General features: G+C 39.9%; 1 protein-coding gene and 1 long non-coding RNA gene across 2 annotated transcripts in view; one reads left to right on the forward strand and one right to left on the reverse strand.

Annotated features, from left to right (window-relative positions):
• Window positions 1-1587, reverse strand: part of LOC144600155 (uncharacterized) — a 96566-nt gene extending 94979 nt beyond the window's left edge. The window contains exon 1 of the long non-coding RNA XR_013548093.1: window positions 1337-1587. This is a non-coding gene — a long non-coding RNA (uncharacterized LOC144600155). The remainder of the gene's footprint in view (window positions 1-1336) is intronic.
• Window positions 1037-18313, forward strand: pwwp2a (PWWP domain containing 2A). The gene is made up of 3 exons (XM_078411613.1): window positions 1037-1233; window positions 5440-7116; window positions 17059-18313. Exons 1-2 carry the CDS (start codon window positions 1037-1039, stop codon window positions 7100-7102), a joined length of 1860 nt encoding a protein of 619 aa, XP_078267739.1. The 3' UTR covers window positions 7103-7116; window positions 17059-18313.
• Window positions 18314-24616: the final 6303 nt, after the last annotated feature.

Genomic DNA, 24616 nt, shown 5'->3' on the forward strand with positions numbered 1-24616 from the left:
CCATTTAGACTATCACACTATGTGAGCAACCTGCTAAAGGGACATTGTTGCAAATATTTGCGCTGTTAAATATCTACGGGCGTGAGACCTTCATATCAAATGCATTCTTTAAAATCCACTGGGCACATGGTACACTTCCTCGTGCTATCAACCCATTCTGAACTGGAAACTTTCATTAACACATCGTGTCGAGATTCCCGATTGCAAAAACTTAATGAAATGCTTTCGGAATTCCTTTATTAAATTGTGTTTTAAAAAAAATCATAAACTATTAGAAAAAGGCCATTCGGCGCCTAAGATCTGAGGAATATTTCTGGAGATCTCATCGAAACATAAAAGTCAAATTCATATTCGTAACTATTCTACAACTATATTAATTTTCCTTGATAAATAACACGAAATGCATCCATAATTACCATTTCTCACGGGTCTATTCTATTTAGCAAATATTGGGAGACATAAAAGATTTGCTCAGACACGTGGGAAAGGAAAAAATAACTTTTCTCATGTCTGCAATGTAACATTGCTCTGTAATTGAAATGACAGCCTCAGTTGCACGAAACTAGTTGATAAAGATAATTCCAATAAAATCCTTATTTATTTCCAATCGATTGTACAAAACCATAATGCTGTTCATGCTTAGTGCCCTATGACTGGCATTCGGGCCGACGAGTCAGGAGCGACTTTGCGCCTCTCGCCGGCGGCTTTTCATTGACAATCCCTCCCGCCATGTCGAGATCGCACTACGTCACTGAGATATGCGTATTGCCATGGCAACCCCTGGGGCAGTTCCAGAACCGACGTTCCATTTGACCAATCGCAATGTACCTTGGCCGTGACGCCATTTAACCGACACTTTAGTTGTCCAATCGCCGCCGCCACCGGACAATGGGGAACAGGCTATACGTTGATTGACGGCTCGGAGTGACAAATGGGAGGAAGGTTGCTCTGGGTCTCATCCAATAGACAGGCGGCAAAGGGGCGGGAGGTAATGCTGGACCCGCCCCCCAAGGCCAGGCCGGGAGCCGTGGAGCGGATGCAGAAGAGAAACGGCGCTCAGGAACGGGGAGGAGGCAAAATGGCGGCTGTGGGTGTTGGTGTCGCCGCGGTGAAACTCCTGGTGGGCTCTGAAGTGAGGGTAACGGTGGACCACATCGTCGAAGACGCTTTGGTCGTGTCCTTGCGCTTCGAAGAGAAGCTCTTCTCTGGGGTTCTAATGGACATTTCTAGAAGGTACCGAGACTCACACACAGAGAAATCTTCTTACCCCGCAAAACAAACGGAACCCGCCCCCCCCTCCCCACAGGCGCAGGAGGCCTGGACTGCAGCCGGTTACCTGGAGGGCGGGGGCAGGCCAAGCGGCACTTCCGCGTAGCCTGGAAAGTGGCGCGCTGTGCCGGCCTCAGCCCGTGTGCTGACGGACGGTCGGAGGGAGGGGAGATGGAGCCTGCCGATGGCGGTCTGCCCTTTCTCCGTGCTCCGCTACATCTTAAAAGCTCCGAAGGCACGCAGGCAGCGCCCGCAGGACGGGCGGAGGGAGAGGGGACAACGCGGGCTCTGCCCAGCCCCTGTCCGGCTCCGACTGTACTGCACTGTACTACCATCTCCCCTGTAATTAAACGCATCATCTTTCATCTGAACTTTTAATTTCCGAAATGGGAGGGATTATCAAAATCCTCTCCATGTCCTTTCTGGGATTTACTTTGTGCACGATGGCACCAACTTTTTAAAATTAATTTTAGGCATCATTAAATCGCAAATAGCCAAACACTTAAATGTCAGATGTTAAATGAAAATATAACTTGTTATACGAATAAGCTAGTTTGAGCCTTCAAATCTAAAGTATTACTTGAACCATCAAAATATCTTTAACTGATCCCATCAATATTGTGCAACAAATACATTCCCAACAGTTGGTAATTTTTGAGTGTGAATGAAATAGAAAATTGGGAATTCTAGACATCTTTTGAACCACACTTCCAAGCATAGAATTTAATGTGTACACATGTAAACAATAAACTTGACATTATATTTTAGTGGAGACACAGATGCTGGAATCTTGAACAAAAAAACAAACTACTGGAAAAATTGAAGAAGGTGTCCTGACTGAAATGTCTGCCCATTTCCTTCCACAGATGCAGCCTGATCTGTTGAGTTCCTCAGCAGTTTGTTTATTTGTATTATATTTTAATCATTTATTTGCTTGCAATCTACAACTAATTTTCCAGATTTGGGAAAATGACTCCAGAATCATACAGCAATACAGAGCTTTGTAACAATACGTTTTAAAGATTATAGGTGCAAAGACCCTGCTCCTCGCGGTCTTTTCTGGGCTGCAAAATACTTCAAATGCCCATTTTCCATGTACCCTCCTATCAATTTGGTGAGAGCAAGATGTTCCCAATAGGTGCTGTTCTTTGTTGAACAGTTAGCTGTGGGAAAGTTTAAAAAAAATGAGAATAGGTGCAAGTATTTTAGTGTTCCTAGATCAAATTATACCACTGTGTGTGTGGCACAAAGCCCTAGTATTCCACTCCTTAATTGAGCCTTTACATTAACAATGCTGCAGCATTTCCACATTGCACATTCACTGCGGGGCTTGTGAATTAAATTGCTTTTTGTGAAATTGACATATTAAAACTGGACAGCCTATTGAAATCATGTAGCCAACAGCATCTGTTCTTATCTGCTTGGGTTATGTTGCAGCAAAAACCATAAAATTAAGGACTTTTGTCCCACTTGCCAAGCCCCCACTTCATGCATTCATTTTCTGTCTCTAATCGTATTTGTTTTAACGAGTCAAATTAAATGTTGAAGTTCATTCTTTTAAGAATCCAACTGTTCAGTCGTCTGAATGTATGTGCTGAATTTATTTTTGTCACATTAAAAAAAATTTTTTTTGAGTCATACTCTTCCTGTTAGTGCCAGGATTGGTGATTTGGGAGAACTAACCAGTATTTCAGACAACAATTCTGTAAATGCTACCATGCCATGCAACCTATATTTTCATAATAAAGCATTAGGAAATATAAATGACTCCAAGCAGGCACATGAAGAATTCCTTTAGTCAAGTCTTGTCTGCTTTTGTACATCGTACATTGTAATCCTATGCCAGATACCCCTTCTAAATTGATTTACCGAGTGGTGTGTCAGCTTACCCTATTATAATGAGTTGGTTTACTTTCAAGATATTCTGTATGACGACAAAGTTTCAGTAAAATTCCTGTTGGGAAATTTTTGGGATATTCACTTAAATTCTATACTTAAGGAATGCATTTTTGCTTCAAATAATCAAACATTTGGAGATGACAAGCCTCTTGTTTTTCTTGTTAATTATTTGATTATTTGTAATGAATGCTCAACTTCCCATTGTCAGGCTATATTTTACAACTGTTATAGTTCGGTGCTATTTTTGAACCCTTATTTGGGATTTTGTCCTTCTGACAAAATGCCTGTTTGTGGTTTATGTTCATCAGTGGTAGTGTGAAGGCTGATCTAAGGCCAGCGTCTCCTTTGCTGCTGTCATTCATGCTGTTCATTGTGCTGGAACAGAGGTTTGAAATACCTGACTTTTGCAGGCATCCCTCACAAAAAAGTAGGGCTCTGAAGCACCCTTTACATGTTTTTTTTTTTGCAAAGAGGAGTTGAATGATTCATTAATTTGGTTCAGTATGGCTTTAGAAATAGGGATTATTAAAATTTAAAATACAAATTGTAAGATAAATTTACCAGTCGCTAGGTGAAAATCATTATTCAAATATTTTTACATTAAAAAAAATGTATTTGTTGCAGGTGAAAACTAATGCTGAATGTGCCAGTTCAGTTCAATCAGGATATGCCTGTTGAATCAATGTGGCTTAGAATTCTACCAAATAATTTTAGTATTGATGTCTGTTTGTGGATGGGATTGCATAAATCAGAGTGTAATGAGTGCATTCTTTAGAACAACGTTGTGAAGACATATCAAAGGTTGTGGAGGGGGGAGGAGATAAAAAAAGTTTCCGACACTTGTGATTAGCTATCCATGTTGTACAGTCTTAAATCCAGAAGACCAATGTAACCACTATCAGTGTTATTTGGTGATGGAATGGCAAAGAAAATGTAAATATGAACATGACGGAAAATTAATTGCATTTTGCATCTACTGCCACAGTAATTTTTTTATCATGACATAAGAATTAGATTTTTACGCAGAAGAAAGATGAAGTGGAGGCAGAACTGCACATAAGGCATCAATGAGAATAAACAATGTAGAAGATGCTATTGAACAAAGTACCTTTTATAAGAATCTTTACTTGACACAATTTCTACCTTTTCTTCCACTTTGGTATAAAGAGTAGGAAAAACAGACTATTGTTTAAATAATGGAAGATTACTGAATGTGAACGTATAGATTTAGCTTCCAGACACTGCAAGTGGAAGGTTGGACTTACAAGCGGAATGGAATACAAAATTAGGGATGTTTTGCAATAGCTTTATCGGACTTGAGATCACTCCAGCCATACAATTTTATTGTCTTTCAAGGATTTTGTTGCCTTAAAGGGAATGCAAGAAGATTCATGGAATAGATTATTGAGTATAAATGGTTATGTAATGGGAAACATTAAGCAGATTATGCCTGTACCTTTCCAGTGTTTCTAATAAGTTATTGTATTTTAACATACATGATACCCAGATGGCTTATTGGTGCGATACTGAGAGGATGCTTCTCAATGAAATCTTCAAAGGGGTGACATCTCAGGATTTGGAGAGCACTGAGATAAGAAATATTTTTTTTCTCTCGTAGGGTTCTTAATGTTTGGTATTCTGTACCCCAGAAAGTTACAGGGTTTAAGTCATCAAGTACATTCAAGGCTAAGAGATTTGTACACTATGGAATCCAGTGTGTTATAGTTAGGAAATGGAGTAGAGGCCAAACCGGATTAACAATGGTCTTATTTAATAGTGGAACAGCCATAAGCAGTTCTGTTTGTGTTCAAATCTTTTAAAGAAATAAAAATTAGTATTGTTAGTCATTTAACCATTACATCAATAGTTGACCTCTTTGTTTCAGCCCAGTTTTAGATTTGTTTTTGCTAGTCAGATCTGTGTTAAATCTTCTTACTGATAGCTTTACAAAAAGTGTATAAATAATGGTATACCGACCTTAGTCCTTCAATCACACATGCTTTGGAAGCATTGGGATTCTTCCAGGTAAGTAACAAGGAATGCTACTGCAGATTACACCAAATGGAACCTAATAGAACAAATTTAACAATTCAATTTTGGCTACAGTAAACAATTTTGGTACATCTTAGTCTTTTTACTTGAAATGCGAAATTAGAATAGTCAGTATCTTAGAGGGACTTTATCGAAAGCATGTTTATTTTATGAAGGTTGGTGCAAAATATAAATATCTGAATTAAGACTTACACATACTTTGGTGCTATACCTTCTCAGGTTTGGACCATATGGAATTCCTGTGACTGTACTTCCAAAAAGGGAATACAAGGACAAAGCTGATCTACTGCAACTACAGTGTGAACCATTCCAGCAACAGACCCAACAAAATTCAAAATCTACAGTTATTCGTGATGAAGCATCTCTAGATCCCGCTACACAGGCTGATGTTGCTGAAAACCTGTGGACTGGAAAATCTGCGCCATTATTTTATGAAGGAGCACCTTATCCACCTCCTTTGTTTATCAGACATACGTACAACCAGCCTATACCTCAACCTCCTCCAAGAAGGATTAAGCGACCTAAACGAAAAATGTTCAAAGAAGAGTCCACTTCCATAATGAACTCTATTAAACTTAGACCAAGGCAGGTTCTATGTGATCAATGCAAAAATAGCATTTCTGCAGATAAAAAGGAGTTGAAAAGGGGTGGCAGTACTAATGATAATTCTCGACATGAGGACAAAAAAAGGAAAAATGACAATGTGCCTAATATTTCAAAGAGATTGAAAATGGACCACAAAGTGGAAGCAAAAACTCAGTGTGATGATCAAAAGCGCAATACTGTCATTAAAATTACAAATTTATCTCCAGGCAAGGGCAAAGTTGTCAAAATTTCATCTCAAGTACACACTTCTAAAGTGCAGTTGAATCCTAAGAAAGTGTTACAGAATAAGAATGTAGAACATACGAAAGCCAGGGAAGTGTTAAAAATAGCCAAAGAGAAAGTTCAAAAGAAGCAACAACAGGATTCATCTTCTGGCAATTCCATTCCCAAAATTCATTATACACGGCGCTTTCAAACTACCAACTCTGGCTCTCTCCCTCCAAGGATTCGCTTAAAGCCACAGAGATACAGGAATGAAGAAAATGATTCTGCTTACAAGGCTAAACTTGAGAGACTACGCAGCTGCAAAACAGCCTCCAAAACACTGCCTCACACCTCCAGCTCAGCAGGTGAGCAGCCTCCTGAAAAAGATAGTCCCACAAAAGGGTTGGAACAGTCCACTGATGAGAATAAAGACACTGGGGAAATAAAGTGGCCTTGTGAGCAGGATGAAAAACAATTGGGGAAAAGGGGCAGCAGAGGCAATATAACTGTTTATATGACCTACAGTCAAAATAAATCAGACTCTTCCACCTTTTCAGTTTGTAGTAGTGATAGCGCAGATGATTTAAAATCCTCCAACTCAGAATGTAGCTCCACTGAAACATTTGACTTTCCACCAGGCAGCATGCATGTACCTTGCTCTTCCTCTTCCTCCTCAAAAGAAGAAAAACTCACTAATTCCTTGAAAATGAAAATCTTTACCAAAAATGTCTCTAAGTGTGTGATTCCAGATGGCAAGACCATATGTGTAGGAGACATTGTGTGGGCCAAGATTTACGGCTTCCCCTGGTGGCCTGCTCGCATACTTACCATAACTGTAAGCCGTAAAGATAATGGCTTTTTAGTAAGGCAGGAGGCCAGAATTTCATGGTTTGGGTCCCCAACAACATCTTTCCTGGCTCTTTTACAAGTCTCTCCATTTTTAGAAAACTTCCAGTTACGGTTTAACAAGAAGAGAAAGGGCCTTTACCGTAAGGCCATCACAGAGGCAGCCAAGGCTGCCAAGCAGTTGACACCTGAGGTGCGGGCCCTGTTGACACAGTTTGAAACATGAAAACATCAAAGAAGGTAGGCAAGTCGAGAGCCTGGGGTTCCACTAAATTGATGCCCGAATTTAAATATGTATGACTAATTGCATAACTTTAAATTAGGCTTATTGATCTAGTGGGTGCATTTCAACATCAGCTAGTTTTAGAATAAAGAATGCTGGCTTTTATTTTGTAGCATTGTACTAAAGAAGAACACTTCATAATTGTTCAATTTTCATCTGCCCATCCTCAAGGGCAGAAATTTGGTAAAGCGTAAGAACACAAAAACTTGAATTCAAGGAGAAAGCCAGTTTCTTCAGGCCCAGTTGCTATGGAAACTTTTCACGTTCGATTTGTAGGAGCCTTAACCTTGAGGAAATGTGTACTAGCTATACATCTATGTACTACAGGTTGTGTTGGATTCTTACTGTGTCAGTGTCCAGCTGTTAAAAGTATGATTCATGATTGCATTTCTGTATCTTGGGATCCCCCGGAAAAAGTTTTTTTTTTAAACCCCGCTCTGAAGCTGTCAACCTTTTGAGTGGTTTAGTATTTGACTAATTCCCCCAAAATATCCAGTGCCAGAAATCAAATTACTTGAGAGATGCATCTTGGACAAAGGATTTTAGTGCAACTATATTGAATATGGCCCTTTATTGGAGTGAAGAGTTTACTTTATGAATAATTATATCAATAATTGTAACATTTTGCTTTGAATTTCTTATTTATTTTAGAAACAAACCATACAGTTCATAATATTCATTAATGTAGGATTGCTTCTGTTTGAACTCAGCCATTGCCTATATATTAGAGGATGACTGGTTAAAAGGTTACCAAAATGTGCACCACCAATTTCTGAAAATTAGCTGCATAAAAAAAATGAAATTTAAAGTTTAAATTTGGTTTACTCAGTCAGTGGCTGGGTTATGCACACCAAGGTAAAAGTCATTATGTATAAACTGCACAGGTTAAAGTACTAGTATATCAAAAAAATCTATGGTCTTGAGACATTAAAGCAGACCAATCTTCCTATTCAATTGAATGTAAAAGATTCAATGATGCTATTAAGAAATAAACACGTTTTCCTCATGTCCAAGCCAATATTCTTCGAGCAGCATCATCTCGTTTGATCATTCATTTTCTGGTTGAGAACATGCTATGCATAAAATTGACTTATTTATCTATGTATCAATGACTACACTTAAAATAAATAAATTGGTTGTGAATTTCACGTGATGTGGGGCAGAAAAAAAGACCAAAAGTTGGTTTACTCTGTGTGTGGCAGTGTTTCTAGATACAGATCCTTGGGAAATCTTTCGAGATGAATAAAGTAAATGGTGAAAGGAGAAAACCAATCTTGTTTATCATAGTTTAAAAAAAACTGCAGATGCTGGTTTAAATCGAAGGTAGACCCAAAATGATGGGGTAACTCAGCGGGTCAGGCAGCATCTCGGGAGAGAAGGAATGGGTGACGTTTCGGATCAAGACCCTTCTTCAGACTGATGTCGGGAGGGGGCGGGACAAAGATAGGATGTAGTAGGAGACAGGAAGACTCGAGGGAGAACTGGAAAGGGGGAGGGGAAAGAGAGGGACAGGGGAACTATCTGAAGTTAGAGAAATCAATGTCCATACTGCTGGGGTTTAAACTGCCCAAGCGAAATATGAGATGCTATTCGTCCAATTTGCGTTGGGCCTCACTATGACAATGGAGGAGGGAGGGAGGGAGGGGGAGGATAAGAGGGGGTTGCGGGGATGGAGTGGGGAGGGGGGAAGTAGGGGAGAGGAGGGGGAGGAGAGGGTGCTGCACCAATGCAGGAGTGGTTTGGGCCCAACGGATCCACTTGGTCTAGTTCTCATTTAAAATGGCCATGTATTTTGCCCATATTAGTTCTCTTGAACTTGTTTTACAACTTGGGTTATCACAGCAGAGACCTAAAATTCAACTTTGCACAATTGAAGCAGCATTAACCAGCAAAAGTAGTGGTATAAGGTTTTCCTTCACCAGAAGGGATTGAGATCTGCTAGGTTTTTGTAGCAGTTGAATTTTCAGAATTTTATAATCACCACATGAAATTCATTGCACGAGCTGGGTGACGTTCCATCCATTTTTACCCCAGACCTATGTGACTACTCATGTTGACCAATACTGCTTCATTTTGGCATGCAGTTGAAAAAAGAAACTGAGCTGTATCGTCCTTCACCGCTGGCTACTCTTTAAAGGGCATTTTTTGCTCCATTGTGTAAACTGACCTTTAAACTCAAGTTTCCATTTAACAGTATGTGGCTTTTGCCTGTGATTCTAATCAATTCTAAGTAAAGAATCCTGAAATAAAAACAAGTGAGACAGTCTGTCATAGCACTGGACAGAGAATGGAAGACATTCTTTTGCTAACTGAAAGATTGCTGACTAGTTCACTTGGACCACATTGTTTCCTTTATTGTGGTCTTGAGAGTTATCTTTCACTCACCTTGGAGCCCCAGTGCATCAAAAGCAGAGCTAGAACACTCACCATAGTCAGCTGCCTGTGCTCCATTTCAAGCAATGTTTTGGCAGCAAGTAAGTCTCTGCCACCAAACCTGAATCCTTCACATTCATTCTGTAAGGAGTTTGTACGTTCTCCCCGTGACCTGCGTGGGTTTTCTCCGAGATCTTCGGTTTCCTCCCACACTCCAAAGACGTACAGGTATGTAGGTTAATTGGTTGGGTAAATGTAAAAATTGTCCCTAGTGGGTGTAGGATAGTGTTAATGTACGGGGATCGCTGGGCGGCACGGACTTGGAGGGCCGAAAAGGCCTGTTTCCGGCTGTATATATATGATATGATATGATAATTATAATAAAGTAATTAAAAAAACTAACATTGTCATACAGCATGGAAACAGGCCCTTCAGCCCAATTCATCCATGGTGACTAAGATGCCCCATCTAAGCTGGTCCTATTTGCCTACGTTTTGCTTATATCCCTCAACCTTCCCTCTCCATGTACCTGGCCAAGTGTCTCTTAAATGCTGTAATAATATCTGCTTCAACTGCCTCCTCTGGCAGCTTGTTCCATATACCCACCACACTCTGAATGGAAAAAGGTTGCTCCTCAGGTTTGTATTAAATCGTATCCCTCTCACCTTAAACATATGTCCTCTTGTTTTTGATTCCTCTATCCTGGACAAAAGACTGAATTCACCCTGTCTTCCCCACATGGTTGAAACAACTGAACAATTAAATGTAATCAAGTAAAAAGGTTTACTTGCTGACCTTTGAACCGGTATTTCTTCCCATTGATTTTGGTGGGAATTGCTGCACTTGCACCAGCCTAGAAAATCTTTAGAAATCTGCTGCTTCGTTGGATCCAAAGGAAGTTCATTGGCACATTACAGATGTCCATACGCTTGCCCCAAACAGTAGAAGGCTGCAATTTAACTTCATGTTTTTGTGGATAAAAATGTGTGCATTTTAAAGATGACTAAACTCCAAGCCATTTTTGTTGCTTTAATGGAAGCATGAGGGAATGGGTGGGCCTAATATGCACCATGTGCAAGACAAAGGTTCTGTGTCATTGTAGCAAGACCTGGAAAATGTGGGCACTTTCCCCAATATCTGGAGTAACCTCTTTAAGTAGACAACGATGAAGAAATTCACCACCACCATTGATGCAGCAACACAATCTTTGGTCGATTGAAGTAAAGGATGTTTGAAGATTATGATTGAAACCTGACACCAAAACTAGCAGTCTACCTGAAGTGATCTCTATCTTTCTACAGACCTCAGATCTCTGCAACAGTTCAAGCACTGAGGGAAAAAAAATCAAAATTCTCCTAATGCTCTAAAACAATAAGTCAACTATCAAATACCCTCTTCTAGGTCAACCGCTCCAATATTGAAGGCTCTGGTTACATTCAGCTTAACAAAGCCATTGTGGAAGTCACCATAGCTTCATAGGTTAAAAATGGGCAGGTGCAAGGTCTGAACCAATATTTTTTCTAAACCGAAGTAATGTTGAGTGACAGATGAATGCCAGATAAATTTCTTTATCATTAAAATAATACTGTGGAATCTTTCCTTTATTGGAGGGCAGACTGTCATCACTTTTTGACAAGTGACAACTTTAACATTGCAGCACTTCCTCAGTCCTGCCAATGCCACCCAAGACTTTCTGTGCTCAAGTCTTGGTGTGTGATTTAAGGTCAGAATTTTCTTAGTGCTGCCAATTGAGCAAGGTAGAGCATTAAGTTATAAACAAAATTTACAAAGTAAAATGAATAAATTTGGAAATCACTAGCACAAAGAAAAAAAAACTGGGCTTTGGATAGTTCAGTTGCATCAGGTTTATACAAAATAAAATGGCTACAATAAAATAATCTTGTTTTGGTAACTAAAGAACAATATGTGCACAATTTATGTAAGAACATGAACAGAATTGCATCGCTGCCGGGCAGAAATTATGAAGGATCAAAATGGGTATTTTGGTGATACAACATAATTGGCGTAAAGAAGAATGTAAAGTTACTGCCACAGATGTTGAATATTTTCACATTTATTCATAATATTTTCATTGCACTTATTTAAAAAGGCTCTGAATATATAACCTTCTGGAAACTTGTGCAGAGAAACATACATTTTTATTTAAATTATATTTGGGTGAGAAATGTATTTATTTAATGACGCCTTTGCATTTCCAAATGGAAACAAACTTATCAAGCCTTATTGGAAAACTAATTTTTTAAATTTGCATACTATATCATCTTTTAATTCATCTTTTGATCTTTATGCTGAGTTCTGAATAGTTTTGTTTTAGAAAATGCAAGCTAAAGATTGAAATGCACAAGATGTTTTAGTAACTGGAAAAAGAACAGGGCAGTATTAAAGGACTATGTCAAAGACCTGCATTTTTTTAGCTTTCTAAACTATTCATTTAAATACATCCACAAATAAATTTTAGTTTTAAATTAAAATATAAAAGCTTGGTAAAAACTCCACCCTTTCAAAAATCAACTAAATTTTACTACTCAATTCTCTGCTTCCTAGGTTGTTTGGTAAACTCATCTGTCATGGTATGTACAGTGCCCTCCATAATGTTTGGGACAAACATAAATAATTAATTTATTTGCCACTGTACGCCACAATTTAAGATTTGTAATAGAAAAAAATCACGTGTGGTTAAAGTGCACTTTGTCAGATTTTCATAAAGTCCATTTTTATACATTTTGGTTTCACCGTGTAGAAATTACAGCAGTGTTTGTACATTGTCCCCCCATTTCAGGGCACCATAATGTTTGGGACACAGCAATGTCATGTAAATGAAAGTAGACATGTTTCGTATTTTGTTGCAAATCCGCTGCATGTAATGATTGCCTGAAGTCTGTAATTCATGGACATCACCAGTTGCTGGGTGTCTTTGGTGATGCTCTGCCAGACCTGTATTGCAGCCATTGTTAGCTTATGCTGGTTTTGGGGGCTAGTCCCCTTCAGTTTGCTCTTCAGCATATAAGAGGCATGCTCAATTGGGTTCAGATCGGGTGACTGACTTGGCCACTCAAGAATTGACCATTTGTTAGCTTTGAAAAACTCCTTTGTTGCTTTAGCAGTATGTTTGGGATCATTATCTTGCTGCAGAATGAACCGCCAGCCAATGAGTTTTGAGGCATTGTTTGAACTTGAGCAGAGAGGATGTGTCTATAGACTTCAGAATTCATTATGCTACTACCATCAGCAATTGTATCATCAATGAAGATAAGTGAGCCAACACCTTCAGCAGTCATACATGCCCGGGCCATAACACCCCCACCACCGTGTTTCACAGATGAGGTGGTATGCTTTGGATCTTGGGCAGTTCCTTCTCTCCTCCATACTTTGCTCTTGCCATCACTCTGATATAAGTTAATCTTCGTCTCATCTGTCCATACGACCTTTTGTCCGGAACTGTGGCTGCTCTTTTAAGTACTTCTTGGCAAACGAAACTGGCCATCCTATTTTTGCAGCTAACCAGTGTTTTGCATCTTGCAGTGTAACACTCTGTATTTCTGTTCATGAAGTCTTCTGCGGACAATGGTCATCGACAAATCCACACCTGACTCCCGAAGAGTGTTTCTGATCTGTCGGACAGGTGTTTGGGAATTTTTCTTTATTAAAGAGCGGATGCTTTTGTCATCAGCTGTGGAGGTCTTCCTTGGCCTGCCAGTCCCTTTGTGATTAGTAAGCTCGCCAGTGCTCTCTTTCTTCTTAATGATGTTCCAAACAGTTGATTTTGGTAAGCCGAAGGTTTGGCTGATGTCTCTAACAGTTTTAGTCTTGTTTCTTAGTCTCATAATGGCTTCTTTAACTTTCATTGGCACAACTTTGGTCCTCATGTTGATAAACAGCAATAAAAGTTTCCAAAGGTGATGGAAAGGCTGGAGGAAAGACTAGGTGCTGAGAGCTCTCTTATACCTGCATTAAGGAGGCAATTAAACACACCTGAGCAATTGCGAACACCCGTGAAACCATGTGTCCCAAACATTATGGTGCCTTGAAATGGGGGGGGGGGACTATGTATAAACACAGCTGTAATTTCTACATGGTGAAACCAAAATGTATAAAAATGGCCTTTATTAAAATCTGACAATGTGCACTTTAACCACATGTGATTGTTTTTTTCTATTACAAATCTCAAACTGGACTATAGAGGCACATAAATAAATTATGGCCTTTGTCCCAAACATTATGGAGGGCACTGTAGGTACAGTGCCATGTGACCTGTGCAATGATAAACCTGGTATTGTTAAAAATTAAGCTTCCCTGGGTGTCAAAATGTAGTTTCTTGTTGCTGAGTGCTCAAGCAAGAAGTCTGTTTTCTAACTTTTGTGATACTTAGTATCTCCTTCAGCTGGTGTGAAGATGCAGTGATACTCCAGAGTCGGTGGGTATATGTGTAAAGCTTGAAATGTAGCAAATTTTGACCGGTGCTGGAAATGGATTAACATAGCTTTAGAGTAAGCTTTAAAGCAAAATGGTAAGGATTTGAATGATAAAATATCACCCTGGTATTCATCATTTGAGTTCATATAAAAAGTATCACTTGGACAGATACTGCCAACTAGCACTTTAATAGAGTTTAAAACATGGGACGATCTTCCATTAAGATTTGTTGCGATTAGCCTATATCTGGACTTTTCAAGCATAAACTACTCATGGATTCATCCACGGCACTGCCAGCTTCCACAGATTGCTCAGTTCAGATCGGAAATCTGCCTATTGAGCATGTACCAGAACAGTAATCCCATCAGAATCAGTAGCTGTTGATAGAATGTTACATGTACTTTTTAATTAATTAAGATAGTTGCAATGCTCTTAGTTATGAGCGTATACTAGTAGTCTATTTCTAAATATTGGTCACCAGTGATTAATTTGAACGATGTACACAAGCATGCAGTAACAGAGACTCCTTTGCTGGTCAATGAACATGACGTGGAGGTAATCGATGCTGCCATCAAAGTTTTTGTCAGTACAGCCAATCCTTAAGTAACAATGTTTCTCATCAAAGACTGCTTCTAGGATCTTGCTGGAAGAAATAAGCAAGGTTCTAGGCCAGTGACCTTACCAATTGCATTAATAAAATCACGTCATTTGCCTAACATGTTTTATCATGTATGAGGAAGGATGAGTTATTCTTATTGCTAGCTTAGTCGAAAAATGATCAACTATTCTCGTAAATCTGGTAGTAAATCAGAGTATTTCGTTTTTTTCAATTGCTATTTTTCTTTTGTCTATATGTTTTTTTATTAATTAAAAAAAAAGCATTGATGTGCCTGTGCCCATGCCTATCTGACAAAGGTCGTTTTATTTCTCCTGAAACTAGAAAGCAAACCAATAGAAATAGCTTTATATACACTCATCATCAGACCGTAGATGGCAGTCAGCGTGGAAACAGTATCTTTGCCTAACAAGTCCATGCCACCAATTGATGACCCATTCATGTTAGTTCTATATCCCACTTTTGCATCCACTATCAACACATCAGGCAATTTAGAGGCCAATTAATCCTTGAATCTGTTTGTCTTTGGGATGTGGGTGGAGACTGGAGAACCTGGATGAAACCTATGCAATCATAGGGAAAACGTGCACACTCCAAACAGACAGCACTCGAGGTCAGAATCAAAACTGGGTCTTTGGCACTGTGAGGCAGCTCTACCAGCTGTGCCATGGTGCATATCTGCATATATAAACAGAAATGTAGAAATACGAGGTAATACTAAAAAGGTTAAGATGTCCAAAACTCAGGCATGTGAGTGAGATTTTAAAAAAAAGGAAAAGAGCCGAACGCTTGCATGAGGCATACAACGGGGGTCGAATTTTTTTGAAAATTTACACACAAAATTACCTGTTTCTTTTAGTGCATTTCAAAGTAAAAACAGACATTACAAAATAATGTGAATATGTCACTATACAAATCAAATTTTTATCATTTTAATTAATTTGGTTATATAATCTTGCACTTAAATCTAATATTTACTCATGACAGTTCCACCATTGATTTTCCGGGACTCTTGGTTCCAGAGCTTTGCTGGTTTACCCAGCCGGCCAAGCAAGTCGGCTATGGGGATATATGTGCTGGCTCCAGCTGAGCTGGAGTTCCAGAGTCCCGGCCGCAGGTTGCAAATTTAACCCACCATTCGGCCATGAGTTCAAAATTGGCTGCCTTGCCCAGCCTAGGTGCCACATTTTCGGGGAGACTTCCAGGGCGCGGGGGATTTCTCGCAGAACCCATAGTGACCTCCAGCGGAACCCGAGTGTTCATTACATGTCTCTACATCATTTCTTTTCTTTTTTTCGATCCGATTTCTCCATTTATTTGGTAAAGTGAAAAACGCGGAAATCCACGGAAACGCGGAAATTTCACATGCCTGAAAAATCTCCAAAATAATGATTTTATTTATATTTAAACTTTTCTGTTGTCTCAGTTGTAAATGTTTCAGAAAGTTGGCTCCTTCAACAATACAATTCTCACTATATAATTCCAGGAATTTATTGACAAAATGCTGGAGTAACTCAGCAGGTCAGGCAGCATCTCAGTCTGAAGAAGGGACTCGACCCGAAACGTCACCCATTCCTTCTCTCCTGAGATGCTGCCTGACCTGCTGAGTTACTCCAGCATTTTGACAATAAATACCTTCGATTTGTACCAGCATCTGCAGTTATTTTCTTATATACTTCCAGGAATGTTAGCCTAGATTTTTGTGCTCAAGTCACTGAAATGATACTTGAACCTATAATTAAATCTACAATATTTTATTACTTTCCAACAAAGAATGGACTTAAATATTATTTTCTTGTTTGTTAAAGCCTGATAACAGAGAAAATAGCAGTTTGTAATCTTGGAGGGAGAAGTTGTCAGGTTTGCACAGTGTAGATTTTAACACTGCGGATTGTACAGGTGAATCTGACTTGCATTCATCGAGCACTCTAACATATGCAGCAGGACTTTTTTTTAAAGTGAAAACAATTTGACTGTCTCCTTTATGCTACAGTGTGAGAATACTAATTAATTAATATTGCTTTTATTTTTATTTCATCACCTTTTCCTGATGTTAAATAATAATGAATAGTTTGGCATAAGAGTTATACATCCTACAGTTGTTAAGTAGTGTAATTGTTTGGTGAAGCTTATTTTTTTGTTCTCTTTGTACCATTGAATTGGTGTTAACTTTTACTTATCTTGCAATTAAACGCCATGCCTCAAAGAAAGACAAGGTGTTTACATTGTTATTTACAAAAACATTAAATTGTTACCGAAAATTGTTCCTCCAATCTTGTATGCACATCTGATGCAAGAAGTAGCTTCAATTTCAACTGCAGTGATTACTAACCAATCAAGCACAAAATAGCTGGTTTCTACTAAAGTGACAGCAATACAATTTCTTAACATCAGATGCTTGCATTCCTGCTGTGATTGAATGGAATGACCTTTACACTGTTCAGTTTTAATTTGTATATTTTCCCTTTTATCTTAGCTCGGCGACACTATGGCTCTGGCTGCACTTTCCTATGATGTCCACTACACTGCCATTCATTGAGCTGCAATCAAACATGAAGCTACACGAAACATTATCTTGTCCAGAGTTCAAATTTCGGGAAGTTGTGGAGAGGGAGAAAATTTAAAGAAAATCAGTGACTTTTTATTCTTCAAAATAAACCTGACACTTGTACTTACTGTACATTGCTTTCTCACATGGAAAATGGAAGATATTTTTTAAAAAAGATTTTACAATACTTAATGCATGTTGGGATTTTTCTGACACATATATTCACTATATATGATCCACTTGAAATGCGAGTTCTTTCTTAGAAATTCTTTTCATGTGATGTTCCCTCTTTCAAATGAATTAATCCACCTTTAATGAATCCAGTACTGTAGCCTTTTTAAAAATAAATCCTATGCATTGGATTTTAATTATGAATTCATTTTTAGAAATTGTGTCAGGGATTTTTTTTACATGTAGTACTGTATTTGCTCTCTACTGTCTTTTGCTTGGTTGCTTAATATTTAAGCTATGGTCCATATTTTAGTTTTTGTCTTCATATCAAAAGGAGCCCAATGTCATTGTCGAACTTGAATACATAATTATGTGATTCAGCTTTAAAGTTTGCATAAAATTGAATGTTTTACGAATGTGGTGTACAACAGTTCAAAGAAATTAAAATTTAGATTGTATTATGATAGTAGTTGTCTTTAATTTCCTTCAGCTAGTGTTACTTAAATATTTATTTCTGATGGATGATATCATGGTTCAGTCAACCCAGACCATTAAGTGTGAATGCCAAGCACTGCCCCAGAGCCTGATTTATGCCGAGAATACCCAAGTATAATTTATCCTTTCCTTAACCATAGGCATAACCACCTGTTATTTCAACCACAACCAAACATAAGATAGACACAAGAAGCCGGAGTAACTCAGCGGGACAGGCAGCATCTCTGGAGAGAAGAAATAGGTGAAGTTTCAGGTCAAGACCCTTCTTCAGACCCTTCACAACCAAACATAAATTGTGAATGCCATTCAGCGGCATTCCACACATGCTTGTAGAACTTGCGCCACTCAAAGTTACCAGGATTGCTGATGGATTTGAATTGCTGTTCTTGTGATCAGACTGCCAGAAAATAAATTCAGATTGCAAGTATAAATGTAATTGAATCTTGTTATGCTTTCTGTGTATGCCACGTGGTGCAGTAACCAGGAGACACTGCTTTCTATTTTTCAGTTAAATGTTATTACCAGTGTTGCACTGGCCTTACACTGTGTGCACAACTGTTCCATACATTAAATTCTGGAATTGCTTGTACCTTTGACTAATTAAAAATTTATGTCTGAGATAGCAGCTTTATTCTGACACCTTTTTCGAGAAAGGCTTGAGTGAAAGAACAAATATGGTTACAGTTCATATTCAATTGCATAATTTCCTTATCCAGCAAAACACGTAAAAAAATCATCAATTCGTTCTATGCAAACACTTCTGAGAATCAACAAAGACTAAGTAGTTTTTCTATGGAAGTGTGGTTGCACATTATAGTCTTAAAAGATCAAGGTTCTTAGTGTAACCTTGATTTGAACCAGGGAAATTCATTGCATAAGAGGGCATACGTGCTGTCACTAGCCCACAATATCCAGTAGTTATTGTGCAGAGCCAACCAATTTCCATCTACCAATACTCCTCCGCCTAGCAGAGCTAGTCCTTACCCTCAACAACTTCTCCTTTGCCTCCTCCCACTTCCTCCAAATCCAAGGCGTAGCTATGGGCCCTAGCTTTGCCTGCCTCTTTATTATATTATTATTAAAATTTATTAAACAGACTCATGGTCCATTAGAATACACATACAGTACACAGTATATACATATTAAATTAAATTAAATTAGAAAAGGCAACAATACCAATGTTTCCACATAGGTGACAGGTATCTCACGGCACTGAAACCAGGATTTACCAGCAGCACAATGATGGAATTCTGAGAACCATTCAATCGGCATATAAATTTAAACATGAGATTCCTCAACAGGGCATGAAACGTATTGACTCCTGCACTACAAAACAGTTCACTTGCACTGCACCACCTTGGCTTTCTAAGCAATATGCGCATGCAGTCATTATAGGCAACCTTACGTTTATGGCTGCTTGACTTATTAAACTTTATCCACAAAGGAGCAGTGTAAAGAGGAGTACAGTACGTTCTAAACAGGTTTATCTTGACATTTCCTGAGCACCAGTGGAATTTCCTAACCAACATGTTAGCTTGTGCATACAACATGCGGCGCTGTCTATACATGTCCTCATCATCAGACATTTGATCTGTGATGACATGTCCCAGATACTTAGCTTTACAGCAGACAGATAGAACCTGCCCTGACAGGTAAAATGATGGGAAGACTAGATCTTTGTCCCCTTTTACGTTACAAATCATGACAACGCTCTTTTTAGCATTGTATTTCACGTCAAATTGGACACCATACTCAGAGCATATATTCAACATCTGCTGAAACCCAGCACTGTAGGGTACATCGAACAATCCCTGTTCCAGGCGTAAACTGGCCCTATCCCCGAACTCTACCTCCGCTACATTGATGACTGCATTGGTGCTACCTCTTGTACCCATTCAGAACTCATTGACTTCATCAATTTCACCACTAATTTCCATCCTGCTCTCAAATATACTTGGACCATCTCCGATATCTCCCTTCCGTTTCTGAATCTCACCATCTCTATCACAGGAGACAGACTATTGACCGACATCTACTACAAACCCACTGACTCCCATAGCTATCTTGACTACACTTCCCACCCTGTTTCCTGTAAAAATTCTATCCCCTACTCCCAATTCCTCCGTGTACATCGCATCTGCGCCCAGGATGAGGTGTTCCATACTAGGGCATCGAAGATGTCCTCATTCTTTAGGAAACGGGGATTCCCCTCTTCCATTATAGATGAGGCTCTCACTAGGGTCTCAATATCCCGCAGCTCCGCTCTTGTTCCCCCTCCCCCATTCGTAACAAGGATGAGTTCCCCTTGTCCTCACCTTCCACCCCATCAGCCGTCGCATACAACAAATTGTCCTCCAATGGGATCCCACTACTGGCCACATCTTCCCATCTCCACCCCTTTCTGCTTTCCGCAGAGACTATTCCCTCCGTAACTCCCTGGTCCACTCGTCCCTTCCCACCCAAACCACCCCCTCCCCAGGAACTTTCCCTTGCAACCGCAGGAGATGCAACACCTGTTCTTTTACCTCCCCCCTTGACACCATCCAAGGACCCAAACAGTCTGGATCCAGGTGAGGCAGAGGTTCACCTGCACCTCCTCCAACCTCATCTATTGTATCCACTGTTCCAGATGTCAACTTCTCTACATCGGCGAGACCAAGCGCAGGCTCGGCGATCGTTTCACTGAACACCTCCACTCATTCCGTCTCAACCAACCTGATCCCCCGGTGGCTCAGCACTTCAACTCCCCCTCCCATTCCCAATCTGACCTTTCTGTCCTGGGCCTCCTCCATTGTCAGAGTGAGGCCCAGCACAAATTGGAGGAACAGCACCTCATATTTCACTTGAGCAGTTTACACCCCAGCGGTATCAACATTGACTTCTCTAACTTCAGACAGTCCCTGCTTCCCCTCTCTATCCCCTCCCACTTCCCAGTTCTCCCACTAGTCTTCCTGTCTCCGTCTACATCCTATCTTTGTCCCACCCCCTCCCTTGACATCAGTCTGAAGAAGGGTCTCAACCCGAAACGTCATCCATTCCTTCTCTTCAGAGATGCTGCCTGACCCTCCAGCATTTTGTGTCTACCTTCGATTTAAACCAGAATCTGCAATTTTTTTTCCTATACAGTAGATTATGTATGCTTTTGTGGTTATTTAAAATAGCGATGCAATTTAATGCTTGGTGCATCATATTATACAGTAAGGTTTTTCCTTCAACTCAGCTGGGATCCCAGTCCCATTGGAGAAGATGCAAAGATTGATCACCAGGATTTCAAATTAATCAGTGGGATGGAGTAAGTTTCAAAAGAAAATACTGTTAATGTGAGTTCTAAAACACAGCGAGGCAATTACACAAATGAAAATTGTGCTTAAGAGACCACAAGTATAGGGAAAAGCTGAAGGATGTAAAGTAATTAAACAAGTGTGAGAATTAGAGACTTGTAAGCAAAATATGAGATCATCCAAATGTATGGAATGTAAAAAGCAAATTGAATGAATTGCAGCGACCAATTCAACTTTCAGAGTATGCAAGATGGGCGCAAAGAATTAAATATACCCAGTTGTGAAGTCTATGGGGAAATAAGGGAAACCACCAGGAATGAAGGGGGAGATGCTTTATTTATTAAATATATGAGATGTTATCAAAAGAGGCAACTAGACTAGGTAATTGTGTAGGAAAGAACTGCAGATGCCGGTTTAAATCAAAGATAGACACAAAATGCTGTAACTTAGCAGGACAACCAAAATCTCTGAAGAGAAGGAATGGGTGACGTTTCGGGTCGAGACCCTTCTACCGACTGATGTCGGGAGCGGGCGGTATAGAGATAAAATGCAGTCAGAGACAGTAAGACGGGTCGGAGAACTGGGAAGGGGAGGGATAGAGGGAAAGCAGGGGCTACTTGAAGCAAGAGAAGTCAATGTTCATATCGCTGGGGTGCAAGCTGCCCAAGCGAAATATGAGGTGCTGTTCCTCCAATTTGCGCTGGGCCTCACTCTGGCAATGGAGGTGGCCCAGGACGGAAAGGTCAGTGTGGGAAATGGGAGGTGGAGTTAAAATGTTGAGCAACTGGTAGATCAGGTAGGTTTAGGCGAACAGAATGGAGGTGTTCAGTGAAACGATCGCCAAGCCTGCACTTGGTGTCGCCAATATACAAGAGTCCACACCTGGAACCAATGAGGTTGGAGGAGGTGCAAGTGAACCTATGTCTCACCTAAAAAGACCGTCGGGGTCCTTGGACGGAGTTAAGGGGGGAGGTATAGGGGCCAGTGTTGCATCTCCTGCGGTTGCTGGGGAATTTATACTTTACCATGATTGTTCAATTAAAGAATCTTTCCTTAGTCTAAGAGTACAGATGGACATCCTGGAACAGCAACCGCCTTACTTAACAATGAGTTTCATCTTACTGAAGTCTTCAGAGGATTGTGTGTGTGCTAAGCAGCAGAAACAGTATAACATTGCCAAAAAGTTGATGATGCATCTCAGCCTCCTCCTGCGGCTTCCAGAAAAGATGCCAGGCTCCAGCCAAGTTAGCACACTTCTTATGATTCCATTTATTCTCAATCATCATGTCAACATACTTTTGCAAGTGGCAGTCCCAATTCAATTTCAGCAAAATAATGCATTGCATTAGAACATCAGGACTTACTGCAAGTTGCATAAAACAGTGTTTCTGATCCCAGGTACGCACAGTAGTGTCCAATGATTTAAAATGCCTGTCAAGACACATGGAGAAACATTTTGGGTTTTAAACCCTTTTAATGGCAATCAGGAATGGGTACTAAATGATGTGCTTGACCACAATGATATATACCGATCAGTCAAAACATTATAACCACCTGCCTAATATGCTGTTGGTCCTCCGTGTGCCGCTAAAACAGCGCTGACCCCCCCAAGGCATGGACTCTACAAGACCCCTGAAGGTGTCCTGTGGTATCTGGCACCAAAACATTAGCAGGAGATCTTTCAAGTCCTGTAAGTTGCGAGGTGGATCGGACTTGTCGATCCAGCACATCCCACAGATGCTCAATCGGATTGAGACCTGGAGAATTTGGAGGCCAGGGCAACACCGTGAACACTTCATCATGTTCCTCAAACCATTCCTGAACAACGTGTGCAGTGTGGCAGGGCGCATTATCCTGCTGAAAGAGGCTACTGCCATCAGGGAATATCACTTCCATGAAGGGATGTACCTGGTCTGCAATGATGTTTTGGTAGGCGACACGTGTTAAATTGACGTCTACATGAATGGTTGGACACCCAGGGTTTCCCAGCAGAACATTGCCCAGAGCATCACTCCCTCCACCGGCTTGTCGTCTTCCCAGTCGGTTCGAACCAGACGGGATAACCTTCGTTGCCCTCGCACATCGATGAGTCTTGGGCACACACCAGCCTGTCGCCGGTTTGTGGTTTGTCCCTCCTCAGACCACTGTCGGTAAGTACTCACCACTGCTGACCGGGAGCACCCCACAAGCCTTGCCCTTTTTCTGAGATGCTGTGACCCAGTCGTCTGGCCATAACAATTTGGCCCTTGTCAAAATCGCGCAGGTCTTCCCATTTCTCCTGCATCTAACACATCAACTTTAAGAACTGACTGTTCACTTGCTGCCTAATAGATCCTTGACAGGTGCCATTGTAACAAGATAACCAATGTTATTCACTTCACCTGTCAGTGGTCATAATGTTTTGGCTGATGTATTCTGTCTTTAAATTGTTTTTTATCATATAGGCTGCGTACTTGCACCTTCAAATGCATTATCAAATTTTATCCCTGCCTCCATACATTTTCTGTCAAAAGCCTTTGCTCTATTTAGGCTTGACTATTTTTCTGTTTAGCAGTTATCCAAATTTTGGTGAATACATCCTGACTCACACCAAGGTGTATTCATTTGTCTGGTGCTTATTGACACCTGGAGTAGCAATATCTATACTACAAATGACTCACCTGTGTTTTTACGTCCCTCACCAGCTTCCCCCTCCCCATGCCTGTAATCTCCCTCAGCCCCAGAAATCCACATCAGCATTTTTCAATTTCTGGCTTCCCACATTAATTGTGCCGTAGTCTCAATATCTTGTGGTGTAGCTTGGCATCAGCCTTTAGTATTCCTAAAGCTTCTTGGAGTATTTAACAATTTTAACAGAGTTTTAAAAATGTAAAAAGTACTTTGAAGATGTAGACCGTCTCTCTAGATATCGCCTGCTACATCCTTAGCCATGTCTATTACTTTTAGAAATGACCGTTTTAATGCCCTCAAAGCAAGCATTTAATTTTCCACCCTGTGTGAAAAGGCGAGAATCCAAATTCTTGTGAATATATACTATCTCACACTTAGGTCTGTTCATTTGTCTTGTGCTTGCTGATCTATATTGACTACAGGAGTAGTACCATCTAAATTATAAAAAAATAATCCATCTTCCTAGCCCCTTTAATAGTCTTGTCCTTCCCCATCTCCACAACCTCGTCAGTTTTACATTTTATTATTTATTCATTACCCAACTTATTGTCAGCATGCTATTCTTACACATTTGTGTTCTCTGTTTTATATTCTCTGGAACTGGTTTTATATTACTATAAACAAAAAATTGCAGAAATTAATAAAAAAATTATTCTGCATAAACTCGTATTCAATAACATTCTAGCATATGCGCTAACTGCAAAAAGGGCAATTTAGCTTCTTAAGTAGTTCTCAAACAACACTGAAGGCACAAATATATTTGAAAATATAAAAACGATAGATACGATAGATTCAAAAATCATGTAACAGTGCTAATTCATTTGGTGTTGAGAATGGAAGATACAGCAAAATGTATGGCTAATTCCTTC

Source organism: Rhinoraja longicauda, chromosome 14, assembly GCF_053455715.1.
Source record: "Rhinoraja longicauda isolate Sanriku21f chromosome 14, sRhiLon1.1, whole genome shotgun sequence".
Taxonomy (NCBI): Eukaryota; Metazoa; Chordata; class Chondrichthyes; order Rajiformes; family Arhynchobatidae; genus Rhinoraja; species Rhinoraja longicauda.